This window comes from Phodopus roborovskii, unplaced genomic scaffold (genome assembly GCF_943737965.1).
Source record: "Phodopus roborovskii unplaced genomic scaffold, PHOROB, whole genome shotgun sequence".
Classification (NCBI taxonomy): Eukaryota; Metazoa; Chordata; class Mammalia; order Rodentia; family Cricetidae; genus Phodopus; species Phodopus roborovskii.
In genome coordinates, this window is record NW_026125397.1 from 9754332 (window position 1) to 9777793 (window position 23462).

Genomic DNA, 23462 nt, shown 5'->3' on the forward strand with positions numbered 1-23462 from the left:
ACATAATCACCACTACCCATGTGTTTTCTAACATCTGTATTGTCATTGTCATCAACTGCTAATGCTGTGTGTTTCTCTCCCCGGCTCCCATGACTTATCTGTTTATAATATCTCACTTTGTAATGAGCCCAGAGTCTGAAGGCATCTTCACAAACAGGTTTGCTGTTATTGCCCCTCAAGTTTGAAGGTAGTCCTGTTGTCTTTGGGTGCCATTGAAATTTGTCTTTTAATTTAGGGGGTTGGTAGCCTAACCTTTATTATTACAATTTAGGACAGAATACATGACACTATTTGTGCAGGGTCTATTTATGGGGGTGGAACTGTTGGAATAGAGGGATCCAAAGCACAACAAAATGTTACCGTGTATTTTTACCTCACTCCCTGGTCAGCCCTTTTCCTCATATGGGCAGAAAAGATTAGAGAGGTGTTTTTTTTTTTTTTTTTTTTTGTTTTGTTTTTGTTTTTAGTTTGTTGAGACATAAATTAAGATCATCTAAAAAACACAGTTGCATGTCAGGGTGGTCTTGAAAGTAGCACACTGAGCTAATATATATTATTTGATTTGTTTTGATTATTTGAAATTCTGAAATGAGCGTCCAGCTCGGGGTGAGAAGTGAGACATGAAAGTGATCTTGCGGCACAGGGTTGCCAGACTTCAAATGCCACCTCCGTACTGTCCCTGCCTTTCATCTATTATTCAAATCTTATTTCCTAGCTTCTCCCCTTATGTCGGAAATTAAAAAAACAACAAGAACCCTATTTCTATATCCCATTCTGAAGAAAGACGTTTGCTTGTTGTCAGTAAACCTCTCAATTTGATTAAGTTTAGAATTGGATGTAATGTTTTGCAGCCAGTGTTGGAGAGGAATTGATTGAATAGATTGTATTGTACCAGCCAGTCATCAAACTTGCTGAGATGATGTTTCAAGTCCATACAAATTCTCTTGCTCCTGTTCCTGGAGGATCTGCTAGAGATGACAGCGTGTGACTGTTAGCTTCTTTCTATTAGTCACTTTTCATACAGGTATCTTTTCTGCCCCAGTGGGTCCTTCCCCCCACCGTTTTTCTATCATATGAAATGCGATATATTACATCTTTTCCTTATGTGTAGTAGATATCAGATTTTTCTTGTTTGTTGAGACATAATTTAAGGTCATTTTTAAAACATAATTACCCGTCATTATATCAAGGCAGAGTCAAATGTTTATTTGTTTTCATGTCTTAGGAGTTCTACTGGGGAATTGTCAATGGTGACACTCATCTCTGATTTGCATGAAGTTTATCATCACTCATAAAAGCCTCAGAATGGGGGTACAGCTGTAAACTCAGATTTTCATTCCTCCTTTTCCACATTATTAGTTATTTTACATCGAGACTTTCACATATACTTCTAACAATCTTGGGAATGTTAGCCGCTGTTTTCCTAACCCAAATCCTAACTTCACCACAACTTCAGTCTGCAGTGCATTTAGCTTCTGAAGTTACAGGGTATATGGGGAGTTTTCAGATAATGGATATAGAATTCCTAAGTACTTGGTGAATGTAGAGATGGGGAACTTAAGTCCAGTTGCCCGTTCAGGGGTATGGCAATCACAAAAAGGAAGACCCAGGCAGACCTCAACCTTGGTGAGGCTTCTTTTAACACAAATTTTACTTACTTCTCCTGCTTGACTAGCCCTATTTAGTTGAAATAGACTCTCACTTCCAGTGGCAAATGTTATTTTATTTTATGAGTCAGTCCCTCAACATATTCACCATATCCACTTTTCTGAAAGAGGACTAAGGAGGAAGTTTTTGTGATCTGTGCTTCCTATGTGAGTTACTTGTTTGCCCTGGGCCTGGGAGAACGTTCGACTGGCTTTAGTGATGCGTCCATAGTGAACTAATGGATCTAATAGCATCAGCTAATGCATTGGCTGGGATGATAATGATATGCAATTTTCTTGTTATAACTTCAGAAAGTGGCACAGAAAACTGTAACTCTTTACTATTAAGATGTGCTTTTAAGGGACTGGGGAGATGATTTCTTTGGTAAGAATACTTACTGCTCCATCCTGGGGACCTGAGTTCAGATCTCTAGCACCCGTATAAAAAGCTGGGTATGGCCTTGTATGCAGCTGTCACTCCAGTGCTGTGTAGTAGGGCAAGTTCACTGGGGCTTGCTGGTGGTCAGTCTAGTCCAAGTTCAGGAGAGATATTGTCTCAAGAAAATAAGGCCGAGGGTGAGAGAGCAGGAACAATGATGTCCTCCTGTGGCTTCTATATACACTGGGGTGTGAGCATCTTCACTCACAGGTGTGCATAGAGTGTGTGTGTTTGTCTGTGTATGTATATATACATATGTGTATATCTCTATCCATATACGTTTGGAGATCTATCTACCTACCTATCTACTTATCTATCATCTATACACACACACACACACACACACCACTCACATATACACAGATACAAAAATCCATAAAAGAACCTGTTTAAAGAACTATGGGTTGTATATCTTGTACATAAAGTTTAAGATATTTTGATAGTAAAAGGGTTCCATTTTCATGGAAAATATAGAAAAAAAAAACAATGCTTTACTTTCTTTTGAGATGCATGTTAATTGCCTAAACTAGTTTCAACTCTTATTATTTTTCAAGTGTATTTTGAAATCTTAAGTGAACTGTTAATCTTAAAATGATTTGTTACATTTTAGATGGCTTCTTTAGTCTGATGTAAAATTTGGAATTCCGGGTCATGGAGTTTTGTTCTCCATGGCTTCAGCCTCTTGCAGTACGCCCATCGTCATGACAAAAGATCCGTCACCCATGCTTGAATGGGGTCAGGAGCAACTGGAGCAATGAGCCAGAACATGTCATATATGGGTGAAGCCCACCAGTAACTCTGATGAACAAAACAAAGAAAGGCTTAAGTTTGAGCTTGGGTGGCTTTCAGTGCTACCATAATGTAAACATGGCTTCAGTTGGGAATTTTATTTTTCACTACATTTATTCTCAATTACTTTGTTCAGTGGTTTCCTTAAGATTGGGTATCTAGCTCTAAGTGCAAAGGATGGTGTTTTTTTTTTTTTTTTTTTTTTTTTTTTTTTTTGCTGGAATAGTTGAAAGGTAAAAGATAGGAAAAGAAATTTGGGTGCAACATATTTGCTCACATGTTCTTGGTGAAAAACCCCATTTCTGATCACAGTTAGTGTGACAGTGGAAGGAAATATTGGCAGAACAAAATTGGTGCTGTTTTTTTTTTTTTTTAAATGTTATTTTAGTTTTTAAAGATCCTTAAGTCTGTCAGATTCCACAGCTAGTAACTGCTGAGAGAGGGAGAATTTGCCTCTCCTGGGCGTGAACGCCCTGATTGGGTTATCTAATACCAATGGTCAGCCCTGAAGCTATAAACACACATAAAGCAAAGTAAACGCAGCAGGTTGTATTTATGTATCTGTGCTTATATGTATGTATGTGAGGATAATAAAGGAAAAGAGGCTAACAATTTGAGAGTGGGAGGCATGGCAGGGGTTGGAGAGAGGAAAGAAAGGGAAGGGGAAGCAGCCTAATTATACCGTAATAAAAATGTAAAATAAACAGACGAAAATACCAGCATAGCTTGTTTATGTACCTTGTGGGAGAGGTGAATCATGAAGCTTGCAAGCTAACTGGGAAGTGTTATCTTATGAGAGTTTTACCTTAGCTCACCCTATTTAAATACGATTATCTGTTGAAATTACTAACCAGACAATCTTTTATAGCTACGCAGTGTGTTAGTAAATTTTCTTATTGCTGTGACTACACTACAAGGTAAGAGGCAGCCTAAGAAGAGAAGGCTTCCTTTTAGCTTCATTGCAGTGAATGATGTTCCATTATGGACGTAGTGGGGACATGGGCAGCTGGTCACTTTCTATCTGTAGGCAGGAAACAGGGAGGCGGATGCTAATGCTAAGTTCACGTTCTTTTTTTATTCAGGCTTTGACCCCACCTCTCAGTGTAGTGGCGTGGCCCACGTTCAGTGTGGCTCTTCCCACTCGAACTAACCAAGGAACTCTTTCACAGACTTTGCCGGCAGTTTGTCTTCCAGGTGCTTCCCTCCCTCGATCTTATTTTGCCTTAAAGATTTATTCATTTTATTTTATGTGTATGGCTGTTTGGCTGTATGTATGTATACCGTGTTCCTGTCTGGTGCTCAAGGAAGCCAGAAGGCTTCAGCTCCCCTAATCCAGAAAGCTGAGGTGCTATGTGGGGGGCTGGGAACTGAAGCCGGGTACCAGGCCTGTGACTTTAGCTGCTGCAAGCCCCTCTTTCGTACTTCTTGGTCTGTTACCACGACTCAGCATTATTTATTTATTTTTCTGTGTCGAGGCACTTTTTATTAGTGAACTCCTGCTTTGTTGTTTGGGGGAAGAATCTTATGTCGTACAAGCTGACCACAAATTCACTGCACAGCCAAGGCTGGTATTGACCACTGAATCTTCCCGCCTCTATCTCAAGAATGCTGAGATTAGAGGTTTGCACTACCACATTTTAGTAAGACTCCTTTCATCTATACAGTGATTTCTAAAACTATGTAACCATCCGCTAGCTGCATCTTGAGGTTACAAGAAGTCACATGTAGACCACCAGGGCTAACCATCTCTCAGTTTTATGTATATCCACGTGTGTATACAAGGTTGTGCCATACAATTCCTTCTGTAGTTCTATGGACCTTAAACTTTTAGGGCAGTGGGTGTCATATTTCTCTCTCTCTTTTAGCATCCTCAGTGTTTGACTTATAACTGATGGATTGGATTGGCTTCCGATTCCATCTCTAGATCAGTTTCCTGCTGCTGCCCACTTCTACCCATCTTGCTTTATGTAAAAATAAGCTTTTAACCTGGTTAAGTTCTAGCAGTAGGTTAAAGACTATTTCAGATATGAGTGGCCTAAGCCATAGGCTAGTGAATAGCCCATGGGTCGTATGCAGCCCCCACCTGCGTTGGGAGATGTTTAAGTCCAGTGCAATCATGTCAATTGCTAGTTTTTTCCTCTGTTGAACTGCTTTCTTGCTACAGTTAACATGAATTGTATAGTTGGAACAGAAATGAAATGAAACCTGAAGTGTTTCCTAATTGGCTTTGCATAGATAGGTTTGGTCACTCCTGATTTAAGGGCGTTATTTCCTGTTTGAAAGCATACATGGTGATTGTGGAGGGAAAAGCTAGTTGTATAGGAAACTCTTGGCTAATTAAATTGAAAGATAATTGCTTTTCTTTTAAGATCTTGCTGTTAATTATATGTGTAGGGTCAAAACTGTGTAGCGCATGTCTAAACTGAAAAATGGCTCAGGGATATAGAAAGGATATATTTTATAGAAAGTTATTAAGTGTAAGTAGCTTTATTTGTGAGGATTTTGACTAATCCTCACACCATTTCCATGGCAGTTATTATTGTGCTGATATTACTGGGGAGGGAATTGAAATTCAGAAAATTAAAATAACAAAGGTATGTACTTAGCCACACTCCATGCTGTGCCTAGATGCATACTCTCTTCCATCATCTAAGTGTATGCGAGGTCCTTAAAATTTCTTGAGTCTCATGAAGTGAGGTTCATGCTATTTGATTATTACTTCTTTGAGGAGAAGGAGGAGTGTGTAATTGAGCCTCTTACTTTGTTCTGGTTAATTTGGGTCTTATTGGAGGATGGTTATGCAGTCAAAATACAGAATTTTCTTTAGAGCCTATACTGTTTAAATAAGAAGTCCTACCAGCTACTTAATATTGGATTATACATGTATTTCCAGTTAGAGGTGGAACTTCAGGGAGAAACAATGTGATAATCAATTGGTGTGTTTGTTTCCTCATCAATAACAGTCATCCCTCCCCATCCATAAGTCATAGGTTTGGACTCAAAGGAAACATGTTAGGGCTCCCCTTTCCTTTGCAAGGAGGTAGGCTCAGATAACATTTTCTCATACTAATTAATTGCAAGCAGCACAGAGGGTTTTCTTCTATGTCTGGATTCATTATCATCCTAAAAACTCTCATTCATAAATTTTCTGTTTTTTACACACTAAGGTCCTCAGTGGCACTAAATTAGAATGACATATTACGATTCATTCATCTTCTCTGAAATGCATTGATTATTTGTACGTACTTGAATATTTTTTTTTGTGTGAATCTGTGTCTATATTTTAATTTTCAGATAGGAATTCAAGAAAAAAAAATGTTGTCATTAGGGCTGACACAGACACACACTACCTGGGTATTGATAATCTTTTGTCAATTCTCATTTTGTACCTTCCGTATTCTCAGAAGTGTGGAGTTAACAGGAAACAGAAATCTTTGAAGACATCCCAGCATCTTTCAGAGGAACATTATCTAATAGCCATTTCTCTATATTTTCCCAATAAGATGTTTTTCTGGGAGTAACGATCTGCCCCGATCAACTGAAACATCAGTCAAGAGTGACAGGTCCTTTTTACCCTTCTGAACTATTTTAGTGGGATATATTGGCTTCTTTGGGCATTTGTTTTGATTTTCAAATCATTGATTTATGTTGTATTTTCTTAAGATTTACTTTTTTTGTTATTTTAATTGTGTGTCTGTGTGTGAGTATATTCACATGAGCATAGCATCTCCCTGTGGAAGCCCGAGATATTAGATCCCCATTGAGTTTGAGTTGTAGGAATTTGGGAATCCACTAATTCCATGTGGATCTTTGCTCTATCTCCATCACTGAGCCATTCATCTAGAACCTTTCATTGCCATTTCTGATTAGCATTATAAAAGGAACTTTTCCAAGCTTCTTTGCTTAGTTTTTTCTCTTGTCCCAGAATGAAGAAATGCCACTTGAAGTAATACCAACCATATGTATGTTATTGCTCATTTCACAACTGGTGAAGGTTGATTTTTCACCTTCCTGAGAGTCACCATACAATTGTACTAAAGATTCTGTACTTTCCAACATATTCTATGATTTTCCACATGCTCTTTTAAAAGAATATCGTTTTCCACCATGCTTTAAGCTAACAGGAAAGTTTTCCACATCCATAGCTAAACGGAGCTTGTTCTGTGGAAGCACTAAGAACCATGAGAGATACTTATGTTTCTTCCTGCATTTATACTCACCAGGGAAATGACAAACAGGTCAGTGTCCTGGAAGGAAGAATGAGGAAGATTCTGCTACAATGTCTGAATTTTTGTGTCCCTCTCTTCACCCTCAACCTAAGACAGGGTTTCTATGTGTAGCTTTGGAAATTGTGCTGGACCTCTGTAGACTATGCTGGCCTCAAACTCATATAGGTCCATTTACCTCTGCCTCCCAAATTCTGGGATTAAAGGCTTGCACCATCACTGCCTGGTGATTACAAAATCTTTCACAGATTCTTGCAGAAGGGGTTGTCCAGGCCTTAATGACTTTATATATTTTTTTCCTTGTTTAAGTTCATCAAATCCTGAGTATTATTAAAAAGCTAGGCTTCATGGCTAAGGATATAGCTTAGTTCGGTACTTGGCTTAGCATGCACTGTTCCTAGGGTTGTATTCTCCAGGCCAAGCACACTGGGTGTGTTGATGCAAAGTCTGTATTCTCTGATATGGGGAAGTAGACGAAAAAGGATTCAGAGTTCAAGGTCTTTCTCATCTACATGGCAAGTTTAAGGCCAGTCTGAGGTGCGTGAGACCCTGTTTCAAAACACCAGCAAAAACACCAAGCCAGCCAGCCAGCCAGCCAGCCAACAGCAGCAAAAAAGGCAAAAACCAAATAAGAAAACAACAACAGCAACAAAAATACACAAAGAAGTTTGACTTGAGATAAGATTTGAGTTTTGAAAAATGTTTTTTCTTTCTTTAGTTTATTTATTTATTTATTTATGTATTTAGTATATGAGCATGTGAACATGAGTGCATGTATACATGTCTGTACAAAACTTTGAGGGAGTTGGTTTTGTCCTTTCATGTTCTTGCTGAACTTGTTTAGCATAGCTCATTTTTGTCCTAATTTTTCAGAAAGGGTCTCCCATCCTGTGTTCCTTAACAAAGGCTCAAGAGTCCTTCCAGGAGGAGCCCATGAGGCTCCGTTCCTGAGAGAGGCCATCAGGAGTCATTGCTTGTTGGGGACAGGGTGTCATTTCAGTGGTCTAGTCACAGACATTGTCCTTGCTCTACTGACAAACTTCCCACTGACTTTTGGACAAGTGGCTGAAATTAACTTTTAGTGGGCTACGTGCAAAATGAAGACAGGGAAATGGAAGGGAGACTCTGAGGAAGAGGGACTTGTTAGAAGAAGGATGCCAAGGAGACAGAGGAAAGGGGGTTGTGGAAGAGGGATGGAGGTCAAGCTAATTGACATTCATTATATATACATATTAAACTAAAGAAGAATCTCTGAAATCGAGATATTAAAGCACAGAGGCCAGAAGTGTTAATTTATTTAATTGTGTGTGTGTGTGTGTGTGTGTGTGTGTGTGTGTGTGTGTGTGTGAAAGATGGATGTTTGGATGGTGTTACTGAATGTTAACTTAGCACCTAATGCTTTGAATGAACAGTTGAATTTTAAGAATGAAAAAAAAAAAAAAAAAAAACCGAGTGGGTCTGATACTATACTCAGGAAACCTGGATACATGGCTTACAGTCTTGTGATGATGGAGCTAACCCATCAGAGAGGAATCAGCAGTCTGACACACTCTGCAGATGTAATTCTCCTCCAGGGGCCAAGCACCTTGGCCTCCACTGCTGGGGTGTGATTTGCCGCTCCCCATATGCTGTCTTGTAACTAGGAGCTGATAGAGTAACTGAAAACTGCGGTGCCCCCTCCCTCATATACCCTCTCTGCAGACCAGAATGTGACTGGGTTCAGGGTTGCCACCTACTCTTCCTGTCTGTAGCTGAGTGAAACTTAAAACTTATAAGTGTATTTTTGTTGATGAATTAGAATGAGTTTATTTGGAGACATATACAATGCCTGTGACTTGGGAACATGAACTCGGGTTGCCCCAAATGTCATGCTGCAGTGTAGATGTGATTGCATGAGCTCTTTATGGCCATAGAATATTCAGTCATGAATCGATGCATAGTCTTAGGCATTGATGATTTCTTTGACCTGTATGTTCGTGTAACCTAGTGCTTTGCCAATAACTTGGTTATCTGATTAAATTCTCAAGGAATATGTTCTGCCCAATGGTGTGTAGCATGGTAAGTCCCATATGAAGAGGTAGCTAATAAATGACTATTAAGGAGCCTCATGGTAGTTTTTGCTTAGGATCTAATGCTGTAAGTCTCCATAAGCCCAGAACTTTAATGAGCCCAAAGACTCTTTACTGTGGGAGTCACTTCAGAGAATGCTTGAGAGCCTTACTTCGGCATCTCTAGTTTATTTTTAAGACAGGGTCTCCGTATGTAGTCTGGACTGGCTAGATCTCACTATGTAGACCTCACTGGCCTTGAACTCACAGTTATGTGTCTGCCTTTGCCTCCTAAATCCTGGGATTAAGGGTGTGTATGAGCACATGGCCATTTCTCCCTTAAAAACTGTATTTCAGGAACATGTGTTTGGAGGACCATGTATCATGGAAGCCCTTACTAACTCTGAAATCATCAATAGGAATATGTATGATAAACTTTGCTCAGGATGTATGTTAGGATTGGTGAGGAAGCATAGTGGTACAGCACTTGTGTAGCATGTACAAGACCTCAGCAAGCCCACTTGTACCCTGTCCCTTACCACCCCCACCCCCACCCCAGTCATCCAATTAAACAGGATAAGAGGTGTGTTACTATGTGTTCTAAGTTGGAACCATATTATGATGTCAGTTTAGCTCATTCCCCTTTTGTACTCCATGTGTCTTCTGGATGTATACATTTCTCAATGCACCGCTAGAACCTTTTAGTGGTTTCAGTGCAACTGAAGAATAATCCTTTTATGGTATCTGAAACCTTCCATACTAAGTTGTGTTTCTGCTTTATCCATCCATGCTTTTCACAGCTATTACTCAGAAATGTGTTCCAAACCCTGACACCACCAAGTTCCTTCATGCTTATATACTTTTCTCTTGTTTTTTCCCATTCACAATCTCATTTTCATGCATGGCTTTTCTTCTTTTTCACAGTAAGAAGCAAGACATCTTCTTTCTTCTTTTTTGTTTGTTTGGGTTTTTTGTTTGTTTGTTTGTTTTAAGACAGGCTTTCTCCATGTAGCCTTGGTTGTCCTGGAACCCATTCTGTAGACCAGGCTGGCTATAAACTCAAGAGATCTGCCTGCTTCTGCCACCAGAGTGCTGGGATTCAAGCTGTGAGACACCATTGCTCAGCAGCAACCAAAACTGCTTAAGAGAAACTTTCAGAAAATATTTAGATCGGAAGGGATTGAAAGTGCTTAGGAAAAGGAAAGTATATTCCCAAGACATGGGTCTGGACTCTGGGGAGAGCCAATGGTGTTTCCTTTCTTGGTTTAGTGAGTCTAGTCAGTTTCCGCTTATTTATTTATTTATTTAAGAATTTTGATCAGCCTCTAGTTATTATTGCCGCGTTCTATTTTCTAGTTCTTGTGCTGTCCGTTTCATCTCCGCTTCCCTAGTCCTTCATCTTGAGATAGAAATTCCCATTACAGAACTGAACATGAAGATGTGCCAGTGCAGGCTTACAAATATGCTTTCCATGGAATAGATAGGTCTGTGGTACCCCTTACATGAGAACTTACTGTAAAATAGAAATTCAAGATCCTTTGACACATTTCTGATGTAGCAGAGACAAGCAACACCTACCCATGTATTTTGTATAGATATTCTCCCTGATACTGTTAATCTGAACATCTGAGTCAAAAACTGACCATGCCCATGAGGGGCAGCAATTGCAGCCATTAGTCTTCCAAATGAGTCAATGTGATTTCCAGTGATAGTTTATATACAGAGGGCACCCAGATCCATGTAAAGGGCAATGGAGTCCCCTCAGGCAGACATTGCAAAGCAGGAAGTCTGTGGGGGCTGTGACAGCAAGTTCTATTTGTGAGAAATACTTTCCCCCTTGTGATGTAAAGATGCATTGCCTAGCAACCTCCTTTTGTAGATTTTAAATGAATTAAATTAATTTTAAGTGAAATTAATTTTAAATGAAAACGACATCATCTTTTATGAAAGCCCGTGTAACAAAGGTCACTTCAAACATATTTAAAAGACAATAATGTGTATGCCAGCTGTTGGGGTGTGGGTTGTAGTGAAGGGTTACAGTAGTCACGAGAAACACTTTGGAGAAAGGTTTTGGGGTTTCAGAGTTCTCTGTCCTTTACAGTTTTGTTTTTGATGGTGAAGACTGGGTCTTTCAGTCACATCAAAAGTGACAAACTTTTGATGAGCAGAGTAAGATGAATTTAATGGTCTGAAGTTTACCACCTGTTAGCTGTTACTGCCTGCCTTAGAATTCCCCAAGTGTCTCCACATAGATCTCCATGGAAACTAAGCAAATAAGCCACTTGAAAGGAGACAGGTTATTGGTTTTTCTCATTAAAGCCACTGCTAGATTTTCATTAGTTGTAATCCATTTTTTCCCCCCCAAGATTAGACATACAGGCCAGTTCTTATTTTCCAATTTGAGTAAACTGAATAAGTTGACTTGTGTGTACCTTTTGTAGATGAGCTGAGAGGCAAAAGTAATAATTTTTCTTCTGCTATACAGTCACATCTGAAAGTAAAGCTAGGGAGGCTGGAAGATGAGTGCCGTAAAAGGGGGAAAGGCTCCTCGCACAATAATAATCAGGTCATTAAGGAGAGGCATGTCCTGAGTGTGGTTACAGGCTAAGCTGATGCGTGCTGTTCTTCGCTTCCCCTCACATTAAAACCCTAACCTCTGTGTGAAAATGACGTAAACAATGCACAGAAAATCCTACCCCAGACCTCAAGCACTGTTTACATCCTGGTAAGATCGTGTGTTTAGTTTGCTGCAGTAGACACCATAGATATTGTCGAAAGCAAGGGATTGTTCAAGGCCTAAATATGAACTTCACTGTTTTCAGCTTGCATTGCAAAGAGAGATTTTACATTTCCTGTCCCCTTTGCGATAAAGCTGTCAACAGTGTTTGGATTGTAGTTTTACAAATGGAAGGAAAACCTCATTATATATACCTCTCTCTCTCTCTCTCTCTCTCTCTCTCTCTCTCTCTGTGTGTGTGTGTGTATGTGTGTGTATGTGGCACACTCCACATTATCTTTAAAAAATGATACAAAACTTCAGCTTTCCTTCTGGGGCTCAGCCCAGTAGAATATACTGAGGTTTCTATTGGTATTGAATATTAATAGGAGGAGCTGTCAGCAGGAGTGTCACTGACTATTAAGATCACAAGTGTCATATTAATTACATAGTATTTATATATTTCACCCTCACACTTGCTTCTTTACTGCTTTCCTCACGTGGAGAAAATGAGTGTAGATGGTAACCGTGTTCCTTGCTTCCCTTCCTAGGTGGCTGTACCTTTGATGATGGGCCAGGAGCCTGCGATTACCACCAGGATTTATATGATGACTTTGAATGGGTCCATGTCAGTGCGCAGGAACCCCATTACCTGCCCCCAGAAATGCCCCAAGGTGAGTTGCATTCCCCTAACTTAGTGTCCAGGGAATAGATTTTGTGCTAACATCATTTTCTCACTTTATTTGTAACAACAGCAATTGTTGTTATAATAAACTAATTTATTATTATTGGCCTATTTGGTAACATTTAAAAATATTAAAATATTCTTCACCTCTTCCTTAACAATGGTCTATATAACCCCTCCTCTCCAAGAGTTCTCATTACATTTTTCTTTTTGCTTTGGAAAAAAAAAATCTGCAACTTTGCAAACATTGTTTTATTCCCCTCTTAATAAGAAGTCAAAATGACTAAGTCTGGAAAAAAAATAAACTCAGAACAAACAAAATTCATAGAAAAATGTAACAGATCAGTTATTTGGAATATCTTTGGCATATTTCACTCTGATCCAGTTAGACTGTGGGGAAACACTTAATAGTCTATGATGAGAAGAGGAATTGTCTCCTCCCACAGAAGATGAGTATGCCACTGCCTCTGTGGAGAGACACATTGGAGACAAAATTACCAAGTGGAGACATTTTCTGAGTAGACTTTGTAGAAATAGGGTAGAGATTTGTTTCTTACTCACGTATAATTTGTTTTTCCTATTGATTGTTGTTTTATGAGGTAGTGTATTTTCTGATTGCATAGGTGTTTTATGAGGTAGTGTATTTTCTGATTGCGTAGGACTGGTCATGTGAAAAGCACATCAAGATAGCATATCAATATATACCTTCCACTTACTACAATATGGGACTAGTATTTCTTTCAATTCTACATGTTAATTTTGAACTAATTCTAAGTTGTGTGTTTAGCAATAATTTGATTAATTATAAAAATCAGAAACAAAAATAAAATTTGAGGCATATTACCTAAGTGAAACAAGTTATGTTTAGAAAGAAACAAATAATTGTTTTAGTATTACAAATGTATAAAAGATCACATTTTTGTATTGTGCTATAAATCATTTAAGTTAGATGTTGATTTTCTAATAATTTTTTTGACGTATAATTTTAGTATTTTATTATATTACATAAAGATGGCTTAAATGGATTTTTCTACAAATTCAGAATGTCCTGCATAACTGACAGTGAATTTTAAGCCACCATTGGAAAGTACAATTATCAATTCTGGTGACTGATTTAAAAAAAAAACAAAAAAAACTTGCTAGTCAATGATTCATAAAAACAAAGGAAAAAAACATTGATGACGATCGACATTCTATTTGACAGTCAAATCAAATAAACCCAAACCATAGATCTTTAAATGAGGTTGTAAATAAAGGCAGTGAGTATATTCTTTGGAGATATTTTATATGGTTTTATTTTGTGATGCATGCCTGGATTAGGTCTGCTTTTTTAATCTTGAACTGCAGCTTCCCCTGGCCTAGTAGTCAAATGGCTATTTTGATTTTAGACGAAGGCATTCTTTGTGGAGGGATGCACTGATGGGCAGTCTTTAGTTGACAACCTTGCTTTCTTCTGCTTGATTCCAGCACTTCTGTCAGACTCACTTTGTTCCTTACGTTGGTTTGTATCCTTTCAAAGGTACCTAAATTATTATTCTGGCTCATTTTGATTAAAGAAACCATTGTTCCTTTTCACTTGAGTTTTCTCAGTGGCATATTTAGACTTAATATTTCATGTAATATTAAAAAGGTGGGCTGCAATGCACACATTTTGACTGTTTATCATCAGAGAATAATCAGAAAGACGTTGATTTATGGAAATGTTGCCATTACTAATTGCTATTGATGGTGGGTAATGAGCGCTGAAGGGAATGTTCAGGTGACCTTGTTGGTTCACCTTTTACACAATTACTTAATCATCGGTTACACTAAAGGATGATATGCACTAAAAATGAAAGTGTTTGAAATTCAGCCATATCCTCCAATTAAGAGTACATTAAGTAATTAATCATGCAAAGAAGGGAAAAGGTCACGGACACTCCCCCTCCCCCCCCAAGATTGTAACTATGTTTAGTTTGAGAAGTGAGAGGACTTGTGTTGTGTATTACCTTTTCATTTCTCCCTTTCAAATGCATGTGAGAGTACATGTGGGTTCGCATGCATATATGTGTTTATGCATGTGTGGGCAAGAGGACACTCTTGGGTGTTGTTCCTCAGGAACGGTCGCCTTGGTTTTCAGACATCTCCAGTTGGTTTAGAGCTTGCAGAGTTGGCTTATCTGTCTGGTCAACATGGACCCTTCCGCCTCACTCTGTCTGTTTCGCCTTACAAGTTTTTAAGGGCCTCAACCTCATTTAGCATTTTTTTAAAAATCTTTTGATCTTTGGTGAGAGAGATAGAAGTAAGGGTCTCACCCTAGAGTGACAGGCGCTTTACTGACTGGGGTATCTTCCTAGCCCTACTCAGTTCTTTTTACAAGGTGTTTTGGTCTTTTGTTTTTGTTTTTGTTTTTTTCCATTTTCCTTTTGATACTCTTTTAAAGAGCCCGCTGAACATTAATCTGTCCATATATTGGCAAAGTGAACATAATTAGACTTATAAAATTATAACGACCTGCTCTAGTGAGTTGGCTTAGCTGTTGAGAGCACTTGCTGTCCTTTTAGAGGGCTGGAGTTTGATCCCTGTACCCGCGGGCAGTTTGCAACTGTCTACTACTCCAGGTCCAGAGGGTCTGATGTCCTCTTATTACTCCATGGACACCAGGCATGTCTATGCTACATACACACATAGATATATGTAAAACACTCATATGCATGAAATAAAATGAACCTGTTTAAAAATTTTTAAAGACTCACCATTTCTTTTTTCCCACTGATGGGTAGACTTGCTTACTACTTCACTTACTGAAAACACACAAATAGAAACCAATGACACAGCCAACCCTGTGTCTGAGCAAGTCTGCCTGTGAGAAACAAGCATGGTATTGAACCCTCTGCTGTTCTTGGACATTGTTAATTATTGAGACTTTACTGGCTTTCAGAGGGTTAATAAAAAAGACATGGCGAATCAACAGTTTGGAATAATAAGGTTACAATGAAGAAAATAAGGAATTATCTTCTTGTGAGAAATATGCTACTTTTAGTGGCTGCTTGACATGTTCCAGAGCAGTTCTTAGCTTGTTAGATGACACTAATGATGACCAAAGAATCATTAGATGTTTGTAAATAGTGTGAAGAAGAACAGCGCCTTCATAAATGAGGCTTGGAGTCACAAGTCTTCTGAACATAGGGAGAGCTGTTCATTGGTGCAAGGCAAAGGGTAGCAGTAATGAGAAGCTGCAGCAGCCCTGTGGCACCAGGTGTGGCTGACAGGGGTACAAAGCAAGGGGCAGCCTCTCAGGCTGCTGGGGACCATAAATCTGCACAGACACTTTGTACAGCCTAATGGCCAGCTAATCCATTCTTGGACTTGAGCCCAGAAGAACTGAGTACATGTGTTCATTCAGAGAATGTGCATCTGTATATAGCATCGGCACTCTTAATAGTGCCACGATGAAGACAGCCTGAATTCTTGTCAGTAGTACAGTGCACCAAAGCGTGGGAGTGTGTGCAAGTGATGAAATCACACCACGATGTGAGAGAATTGGCTCACGCTGTACATAGTGATATTGATGGATTTCACGAGCATCATCAGGAAAGGAACGCAGACACAAGAGTAGATATTGTAGGTTTCCTCCGTAAGTTTCAGAAGTAGACAAGCTGACCAGTGAGTTTGAAGTCTGTGTGTTAGTGCTTGCATTAGGAGAGTCTTGAAGGAATGTCTGGATGCTGCATATCCTGGCTACTTATTTATTTATCTGCATGGCACTTGAGCTGCTCTCAGTTAAGAAATTACTGAGTTACTGATGGTAAGTTGTTTTCTATTTGTGTCTTATAAGTTACTACAAAGGGACAAGTAAGTAAGACTAGTGTTCACACAAAAATACTGTTGCGAAGCTAGATTAATAATTACAATGGTTAGGTTAGCAAAAGCGATATTACCAGAGACCTCAGATGGCATAGAAATTTTTCCACCATGGATCTCACTCTGCATTCATCTTTGGGCTTCAATATGTTTTCTTCTCTATTTACTTTTTTCGGGGGGGGGTGTCCAGTTATCTTTTCATCAAATTCTTGCCCATTTTTACTGTATCTTCATGTGAACCTCTGAGAGGTGAGGAGCTTCCTGGCTGGCATGGAATTCCTGTTCTGTCCCTATAGATTGGCAGCCTCTCACTCTACTTTGTATGTATGTATGTGTGTGTGTGTGTGTGTGTGTGTGTGTGTGTGTGTGTGTGTGTATGTCAGTTGAGGATATTATTGGGGTTTCAATTTAATTTTTCCTCACTGACCCATAATGTCCCTATGCACATATACCATACTTGAAAATTTCAGTTTCCGAAGACACCACTTTATTTTCTTCAGACAAAAATGGCAGCTTCCATAATACAAGGTTTAAAAACTTTTGTAAAGAGGATGGCTCTGTGGGACAAAATGCTTGCTGTGAAAACATGAGGACCCAAGTCCCTGGTACCTACATAAAAAGGTTGCCATGGCTTTATGTGTTTGTAACCCCAGAATTGGTGGTGGAAACAGACAGATTATGGGAAGTCGCTGGCTTGCAAGCCTAGCAGACACAGTGAGCTTCCGGGTCAGTGGGAGACCCTGTTTATAAGGTGGGGAGTGATGGAAGACAACACTGGGTGTCTCCCTATGATGTCTGCGTAAGTGCACACACTCCCGCTGCTACCATCCCCTACCGTGCAAATACACCCTACAAGAAAATAAAGAAAAGATTTTGTTCATAATTTGAGGAAGCTTTTCCCTCTTAAAAAAATGAACCGAATGGACGTTTTTGTTTCTTTTTTTTTCCATTTGTATTCTTTTTTTTGCGATTATTGTATTTTTTAATTAATTTATTTTTTTAGAAGTTTTTGTTTCTTAAACACTGTAATGAGTAATTTTAATGTGAGCGGAAGACTGTAATTACCCAGTAAATTTTCACACTTATATGTGATATCATCTATTTGAGATATGTTTAGATGTTATGAATTAGTACAGACAGAGGATGGGCACTTTCTCTACCTTGATTGCCAGACTAATCGCGATTTTCCACACAGAAGCTGTTACATTAAAACAGAAGAGAAACCACAGAGAGTGTGGACGATGTACACAACTAGACATTGCTCTTTGATCTTACACACATTTGTGTCTGTGATCTTGATTGTCAAGGAGTCTTTTATACTTATGACCACATGAAATGAATTTATTTGCCCATTTGACTCTCTCTGTTCTGGTCTAGACCTGAGAGTGAGGGATGTGATTGACATATCAATGCATTTGTCTTTCACTGAAACTGTAGCTGCTTTTTCTTTTGAACACATTTCTCTGAAATGATTAATTGCGTTTTACTTTAGAGTCTCTAGGGCACCCATTTGACAGCGTTTCAAATTATGACTACATTAGACTCCACCTTGGACTCTCGACTTCCTACTACTAACATAAATCACTGCATGGAGTTTTTAACTTCAGTTGCATATACTGTAGTTATAAAAAAAAAATAAAGGCTCTATTTCAGATTAATCGGAAGGTGGAAGGAGGAAATCGTTTCTCCCTCTTGTAAAACTTAGTGAGGACTTACAATTTAGAAAACAGGTGAAATTATGTGGTGGAGAAGCAAACGGTGCTAAGAAATGGACCTTTATATTAACTTGTTGCATTTAACACCGAGTCTTTGTTTTCTGAGATTTGAAACACGTTTGTTTAGCTGGGTTGTTAAAATATTACTTGCATTCTTTCAATACTTACTTTGTGAGCTTTACTCTGCTCGCATATTCAACGGGGAAAGACTCTTGAGTGCCTGGGTTAGGTTCTTTCTTCTGCTGGTACAATGGTGGTGAAAATGGAAACTTTGATGTCTCCAGTTAAATACCCATGGCAGCATTGACAGGAAACTTAGATTCTGTCCTTAGAGATCCTAGTCTGTCACCACTCCAGCTCCATCAAAGTGGTCACTTGGAGTCGAGGAGCACTTTGAGGCCTTAACACTAAGGCTTTAAGGTAAAGTTTGAAACTGGTTTTGCTTTCATAGATGCATCTTGGAGACAAAAGATAGCTATCAATTGATGGATTCATGAGTTTGTTTTTTAGGAAATCTCTCTCTCTCTCTCTCTCTCTCTCTCTCTCTCTCTCTGTGTGTGTGTGTGTGTGTGCAGTGTTTGTGTGCAGGTGTGTAATGGCATGTCTATAAAGGTGAGAGAGTCCACGTACTGCCTCAGATATCAGTGTCCTGTTTGAACCAGGGTATTTCTTCCATCACATCATCACCCCAGCCTCATGTGCATTTGTAAAGCCTTCTAAGAGCCCTGAAAGCATGTGCCAATGAGACACTTGCTTACAGATAATCAGGACAGGTCAGTAATTTGCCACAGTACCCGCTGGCTCCTGTGTTGTCGTAGCTAGGCTGACACATTTGCTTGGCTTCAGCTTAGATATTTACGGCCACTGTACAGAGTTACTTATTTTATTTAATCTACATTGCTTTTCTTCTACCGTTGTGGAAATTAAAATAGCACACTGTTTGTTTTCAACACTTTAAAGTTTCAAATGACTATCTCTTATTCTCCTAGGGAAAAACCTTCTAAAATCCACTGTAGCTGGAATGGCTACTGAGCTTCAGGCTTCCTTCCTGAGATGCTCATCATTTGGGGTGAGGCTTTGCCCTTCCACGCCCTCACCTTTATGCTATTTTGAGTTATTTGATGACTACTTTTTGTCTGTCAGCCTGAACAACCTTTAGAAACACATATTATCCGCTGTGTCATTAGCGCATGTATGGTAGAAGAAAAAGAATCCCAAGGACCCACTGAAGGGATCTGAGTAAAGTCAGGGTTTGGAAACAACCTAAGGGCTTTGTTTACAGCGATGTATTTTAGGACAAGAATTACGGGCTTATTTCAACGTGCTCTTCCAAACAGTCATCATTATGTCTGTCCATGTTTTCACCATGAGCACAGGGAGAAAGAGAGAGAGAGAGAGAGAGAGAGAGAGAGAGAGAGAGAGAGAGAGAGAGAGAGAGAGAGAGAGAGAGAGTTTACCTGCTGATTAAAAACACCAAGAATTGGAGGCTGGGTGGGGTGAGGAAATGAAAAGATGTTAGGGAGCACTTGAAGGGTAAGCCACTGAGGAGTGGCTGATTTTTAATGTAAGGATTGTTACCCTTATGGACATAAATGCAGCTTGAAGAATGTCTAAATTATAGAGAACAGAAATGGCATGCTGAGAGAGGGCTTTCTTCTGCTATTTCAGGTACATGATGTATCTAAGTTAGATATGCTCCAATATATCTCACAGGGGGAAAGCAGTATTGAGAGAGAGAGAGAGAGAGAGAGAGAGAGAGAGAGAGAGAGAGAGAGAGAGAGAGAGAGAGAGAGAGAGAGAGAGAGAGAGAGAGAGAGAGAGAGAGAGAATTATATTGCTGTCACTAATAGAGAGTGTCCCGACTTCCTACATGAGTTACAGATAAGAATACAGAGTCATGTTCGGAGTCCATGCAGCCATCTTTAACATGCGTCTTAAAATCAATTTGTAATCCCTCGAAACAAAATTACTTTTCTTAGGATGAGGGTGACTTAAGCTATGGTTATGATCTCATATTTTACCTTTCCAAAAATAAACTTGCCTCGTGATACTAGTACCTGTCTGAGCTTGGAAGCTTATTAGGTTCCAAACACAAGAAGGACCACATGGAAATAAAGAGGCCCGAAAGGAACACTAAGCAAATAATTAAAATAGTGATTTTGTGAGACTCTATGCGAAATTAACACTTTCATCATAGCATGATGCAAAATATCTTCATATGCTCAATTATATCCAAAGTGCTCTACTATCATGAAAGACTGTTGGCCTTCAAATCTAATTTACGCTGAGACAATGATCGTGCTATTTTAAAGGGTTCTTTTCTCGCCCCTAAAGAGGAAATTATTGACTGGGAAACATTTCTCAACAAAATCTGTTTGTTTTGTGTGTTTAGAGCCCATGGCAACTTAGAGAGGTCTGTGGGATCGTTAACTCTTCACTTAGCAACATGGACTAAGAAAATGCCAATGGCTTTTAGAAGGTTCATGAGAAGCATATTTAATAGGACACTTTCAGAGAATTCACTAATTACAATGACTTTCTGGACTCCCCACCGACTTCTTCAGTTGTTGATTACTTATTAAGTATGAAATGGAATTGGCGATTGTGTGTGTGTGTGTGTGTACACACCTATGATGTCTGTTTGTGTGTACAGCTTTGTCCATAAGTACATGCATATGCAAGTCTGTGGAGGCCAGAGGTCTGTGGTGTTTTTTCTTCATCCCATACTCTTTTAGTTTTTTTTTTTTTAAGGTTTATCTACATTGATTTTATGAACATGAGTTTTTTGCAGCATGCATTCTTACTTTTTGCATTGCCTGCATGGTGCTCATGGAGGCCGAAGAGGACGCCAGGTTGTTTTGTTGTACGTGGTTTTGAGTTGTCACATGGGAACTGAACCTGGTTTCTCTGCAAGAGTATCAAGTGCTTTTAACCATGGAGCCAAGCCTCCGGCCTTATCATTTTAGTTTTTGAGAAAGCGTTTTTTCTGTATTTGGAGCTTACCAATTTGTCAAGACTAGCTGGTCAGCAGGCCCCAGGCAGCCTTTGTCCTTTGTCCATTCCTCTGCATAAGCATCACTAATGACTATTTTTTTTTTTTTTTTTTTAACTCAGATTCTGGGGAGGTTGGAATAAGGTCTTTGTATTTTTGTGACAAGCATTGTACTCACTGAGTCATATTCCCAGCCTTGTTGGGGGGAGGGTAGCAAGTTCATTTTGAGTGTGATTTTTTTTTTTTTTTTTTCCTTGCTGTATCAGTCTCTGTCTGCCCATAGGTTTACCATCTAGCCTAACTGGTCCAGTTTATACCTTGTGTTTGTGTGTATGTCAGTCAAAGTGCCGAGAGGAGAACATGCTCCTTGCTGACTTTCCATCTGGATCATTCTCCTTAACTGTGTGTGGCCTAGGCTGAATGCAACGCCCTTTACCATAATGCACATTGCCAGGCAGATGTTACTGGAACAATGGTGGGGTGGATGTTGAGAAGGAGCAGGCAGCTATGATCGAGTTGTGGTGGGATGAATGTGGAATTACAATTTCAACACTTCTGTCATTTTAAACCTTAAAAAAAAAAAACTACATATTTTTGTATTAAGATTCTTAAGAAAACAGATTGAAAACTTCATGCCTATTTCAAGGACTTCACCCACGCAATTTCTAACTGTAAATGTGTTCTATCTTCTAAAATCAAGTCATTTCACTGGGAAGGAATCAGGTTTTGTGAGTGTCACTTGGACTAGGACTCCATGAACCTTTTCTGTTTGCTGTAAGGACTCTATGGGTATTGATTGATTTCATACATGAATACTGTCTTTGTCCCTTGGGCAGCCTTATCATTCACATTTCAGTCAGAATATACAACTCCATAAAACGCAAATACTTCAGCTGCACAGCGGACGGACTGTTACGTCTGTGCTAAGGAGAAGGCTCACTCTTAGGCTGCTTGTTCTGGTAAACAACTTGTCATCGGAAGTTTTTGAGAAACAAAATCTGAGTAAAAAAAATGAGTTGTTTTTTTTTTTTTCCTTTTGAAGGGTTACTTTCAAAAGTCAAGTGTTTTATTGAAGATTAATGATAAGTATGAAGAACTTTGTCAGAAACTATTTAAGGAAACACAGAATTATCATTTACTGTATGCAAGGCCCTGAGTTGGAGCCTGAATTGGTGTGTGTAAGCTTTCATATACACAGATGTGTGAGTATGTTCATGCCCTGTGCACACCCCTCCCCCACCACAGTGATAATGTTCCAAAAAGATAACGTACCTAGGTTCCGTTTGTCAGTTGTCAATTCCCGAAGTTACGTTTAAGTCATCTTTTGTTACTGGCTTTGGAGACTGCAGTGTGTTCTTTGAAGTTGGCTCTCTGGGGGACCCTGGCTCAGTGTCCTGGGAGAATCTGGCTGAAAAGTGACTTCAGCTGCCTGTTCGAATGAGGCTTGCTTTTGAAGATATCCTAGTTAGCAGTACAGGACCCTTGGTAGAGGACTAAGTTTGTGGCACCTAGAGTGTAGAGAGAAGCCTCGAGCAAATGTGGCCGAAGGCAGAAACCACTTGTTGGGTGATGGAATGGCCACAATTAGTTACTATGAGGGAGAAGAACAGAAATACCCGGGCAGAGGCTTAGCCATTTCATTTCTGTTAGGCTTAGGATGAGACTATGGGCACAGTTTTAGGATATTAGCAGATATCCAGAGTCTTTCTATGTCTGAATTATGTTAGACACATTTTAATTTTCAACTTACTTTTATGTTTTTGAGACAGGGTCATACTATGTAGCCATGGCTGGCCTGGAACTCACCATGTAGATCAGGTTGGCCTTGAACTCTGAAATCTGACTGCCTCTGCTTCCCAAGTGCTGGGATTAGAGGTTTCCACCCACCATACCTGGCAAGAAACTTATTTCTACACTGATAAAAGTTTCCTGATCGAATTTAATACATACTTTGAACTTGTGTAGCATGAAGCTCCTCTTCCTGTCTTCCTGTATAGCCCTTACAGGGGTGTGCTAAGTAGTGACAATGACGAAAGATGTCATTCTTTAACATTGTGGTTTTATTCAGGCACCAAATTGAGTGTTTGTGACTGACCAAAGTACTTTAATTAGTCCCGATGACAGTTTTAAGATATATAATTAGTCTCTGAACTGTCAACATTCCAACCTTTTGAGAATTTGATCTCTCCAACTTTTGTGTCTCTTCTTGCAACAAGACTGGAGAGTGACTACCGACAGTTAGCCAGGTGACTAACACAGGGGCATATGTGACCAAGCGGAAGAGCCTTGGGGAGCCTCAGGCGAAGGATAGGGAAGGACTATCAAAGTTTATCTGACTTGGAGAAAATCTATTGAAGGAAACC

The 23462-nt window shown here is 39.4% G+C and overlaps 1 protein-coding gene across 7 annotated transcripts in view; it reads left to right on the forward strand.

Moving 5' to 3' along the window:
* Positions 1-23462, forward strand: part of Ptprk (protein tyrosine phosphatase receptor type K) — a 503412-nt gene that overhangs the window by 111283 nt on the left and 368667 nt on the right. For all 7 annotated transcript variants that reach the window (XM_051175466.1, XM_051175470.1, XM_051175468.1 and 4 more), the window contains exon 2: positions 12416-12538. In XM_051175466.1, the coding sequence (XP_051031423.1) occupies positions 12416-12538 (123 nt within the window). The remainder of the gene's footprint in view (positions 1-12415; positions 12539-23462) is intronic.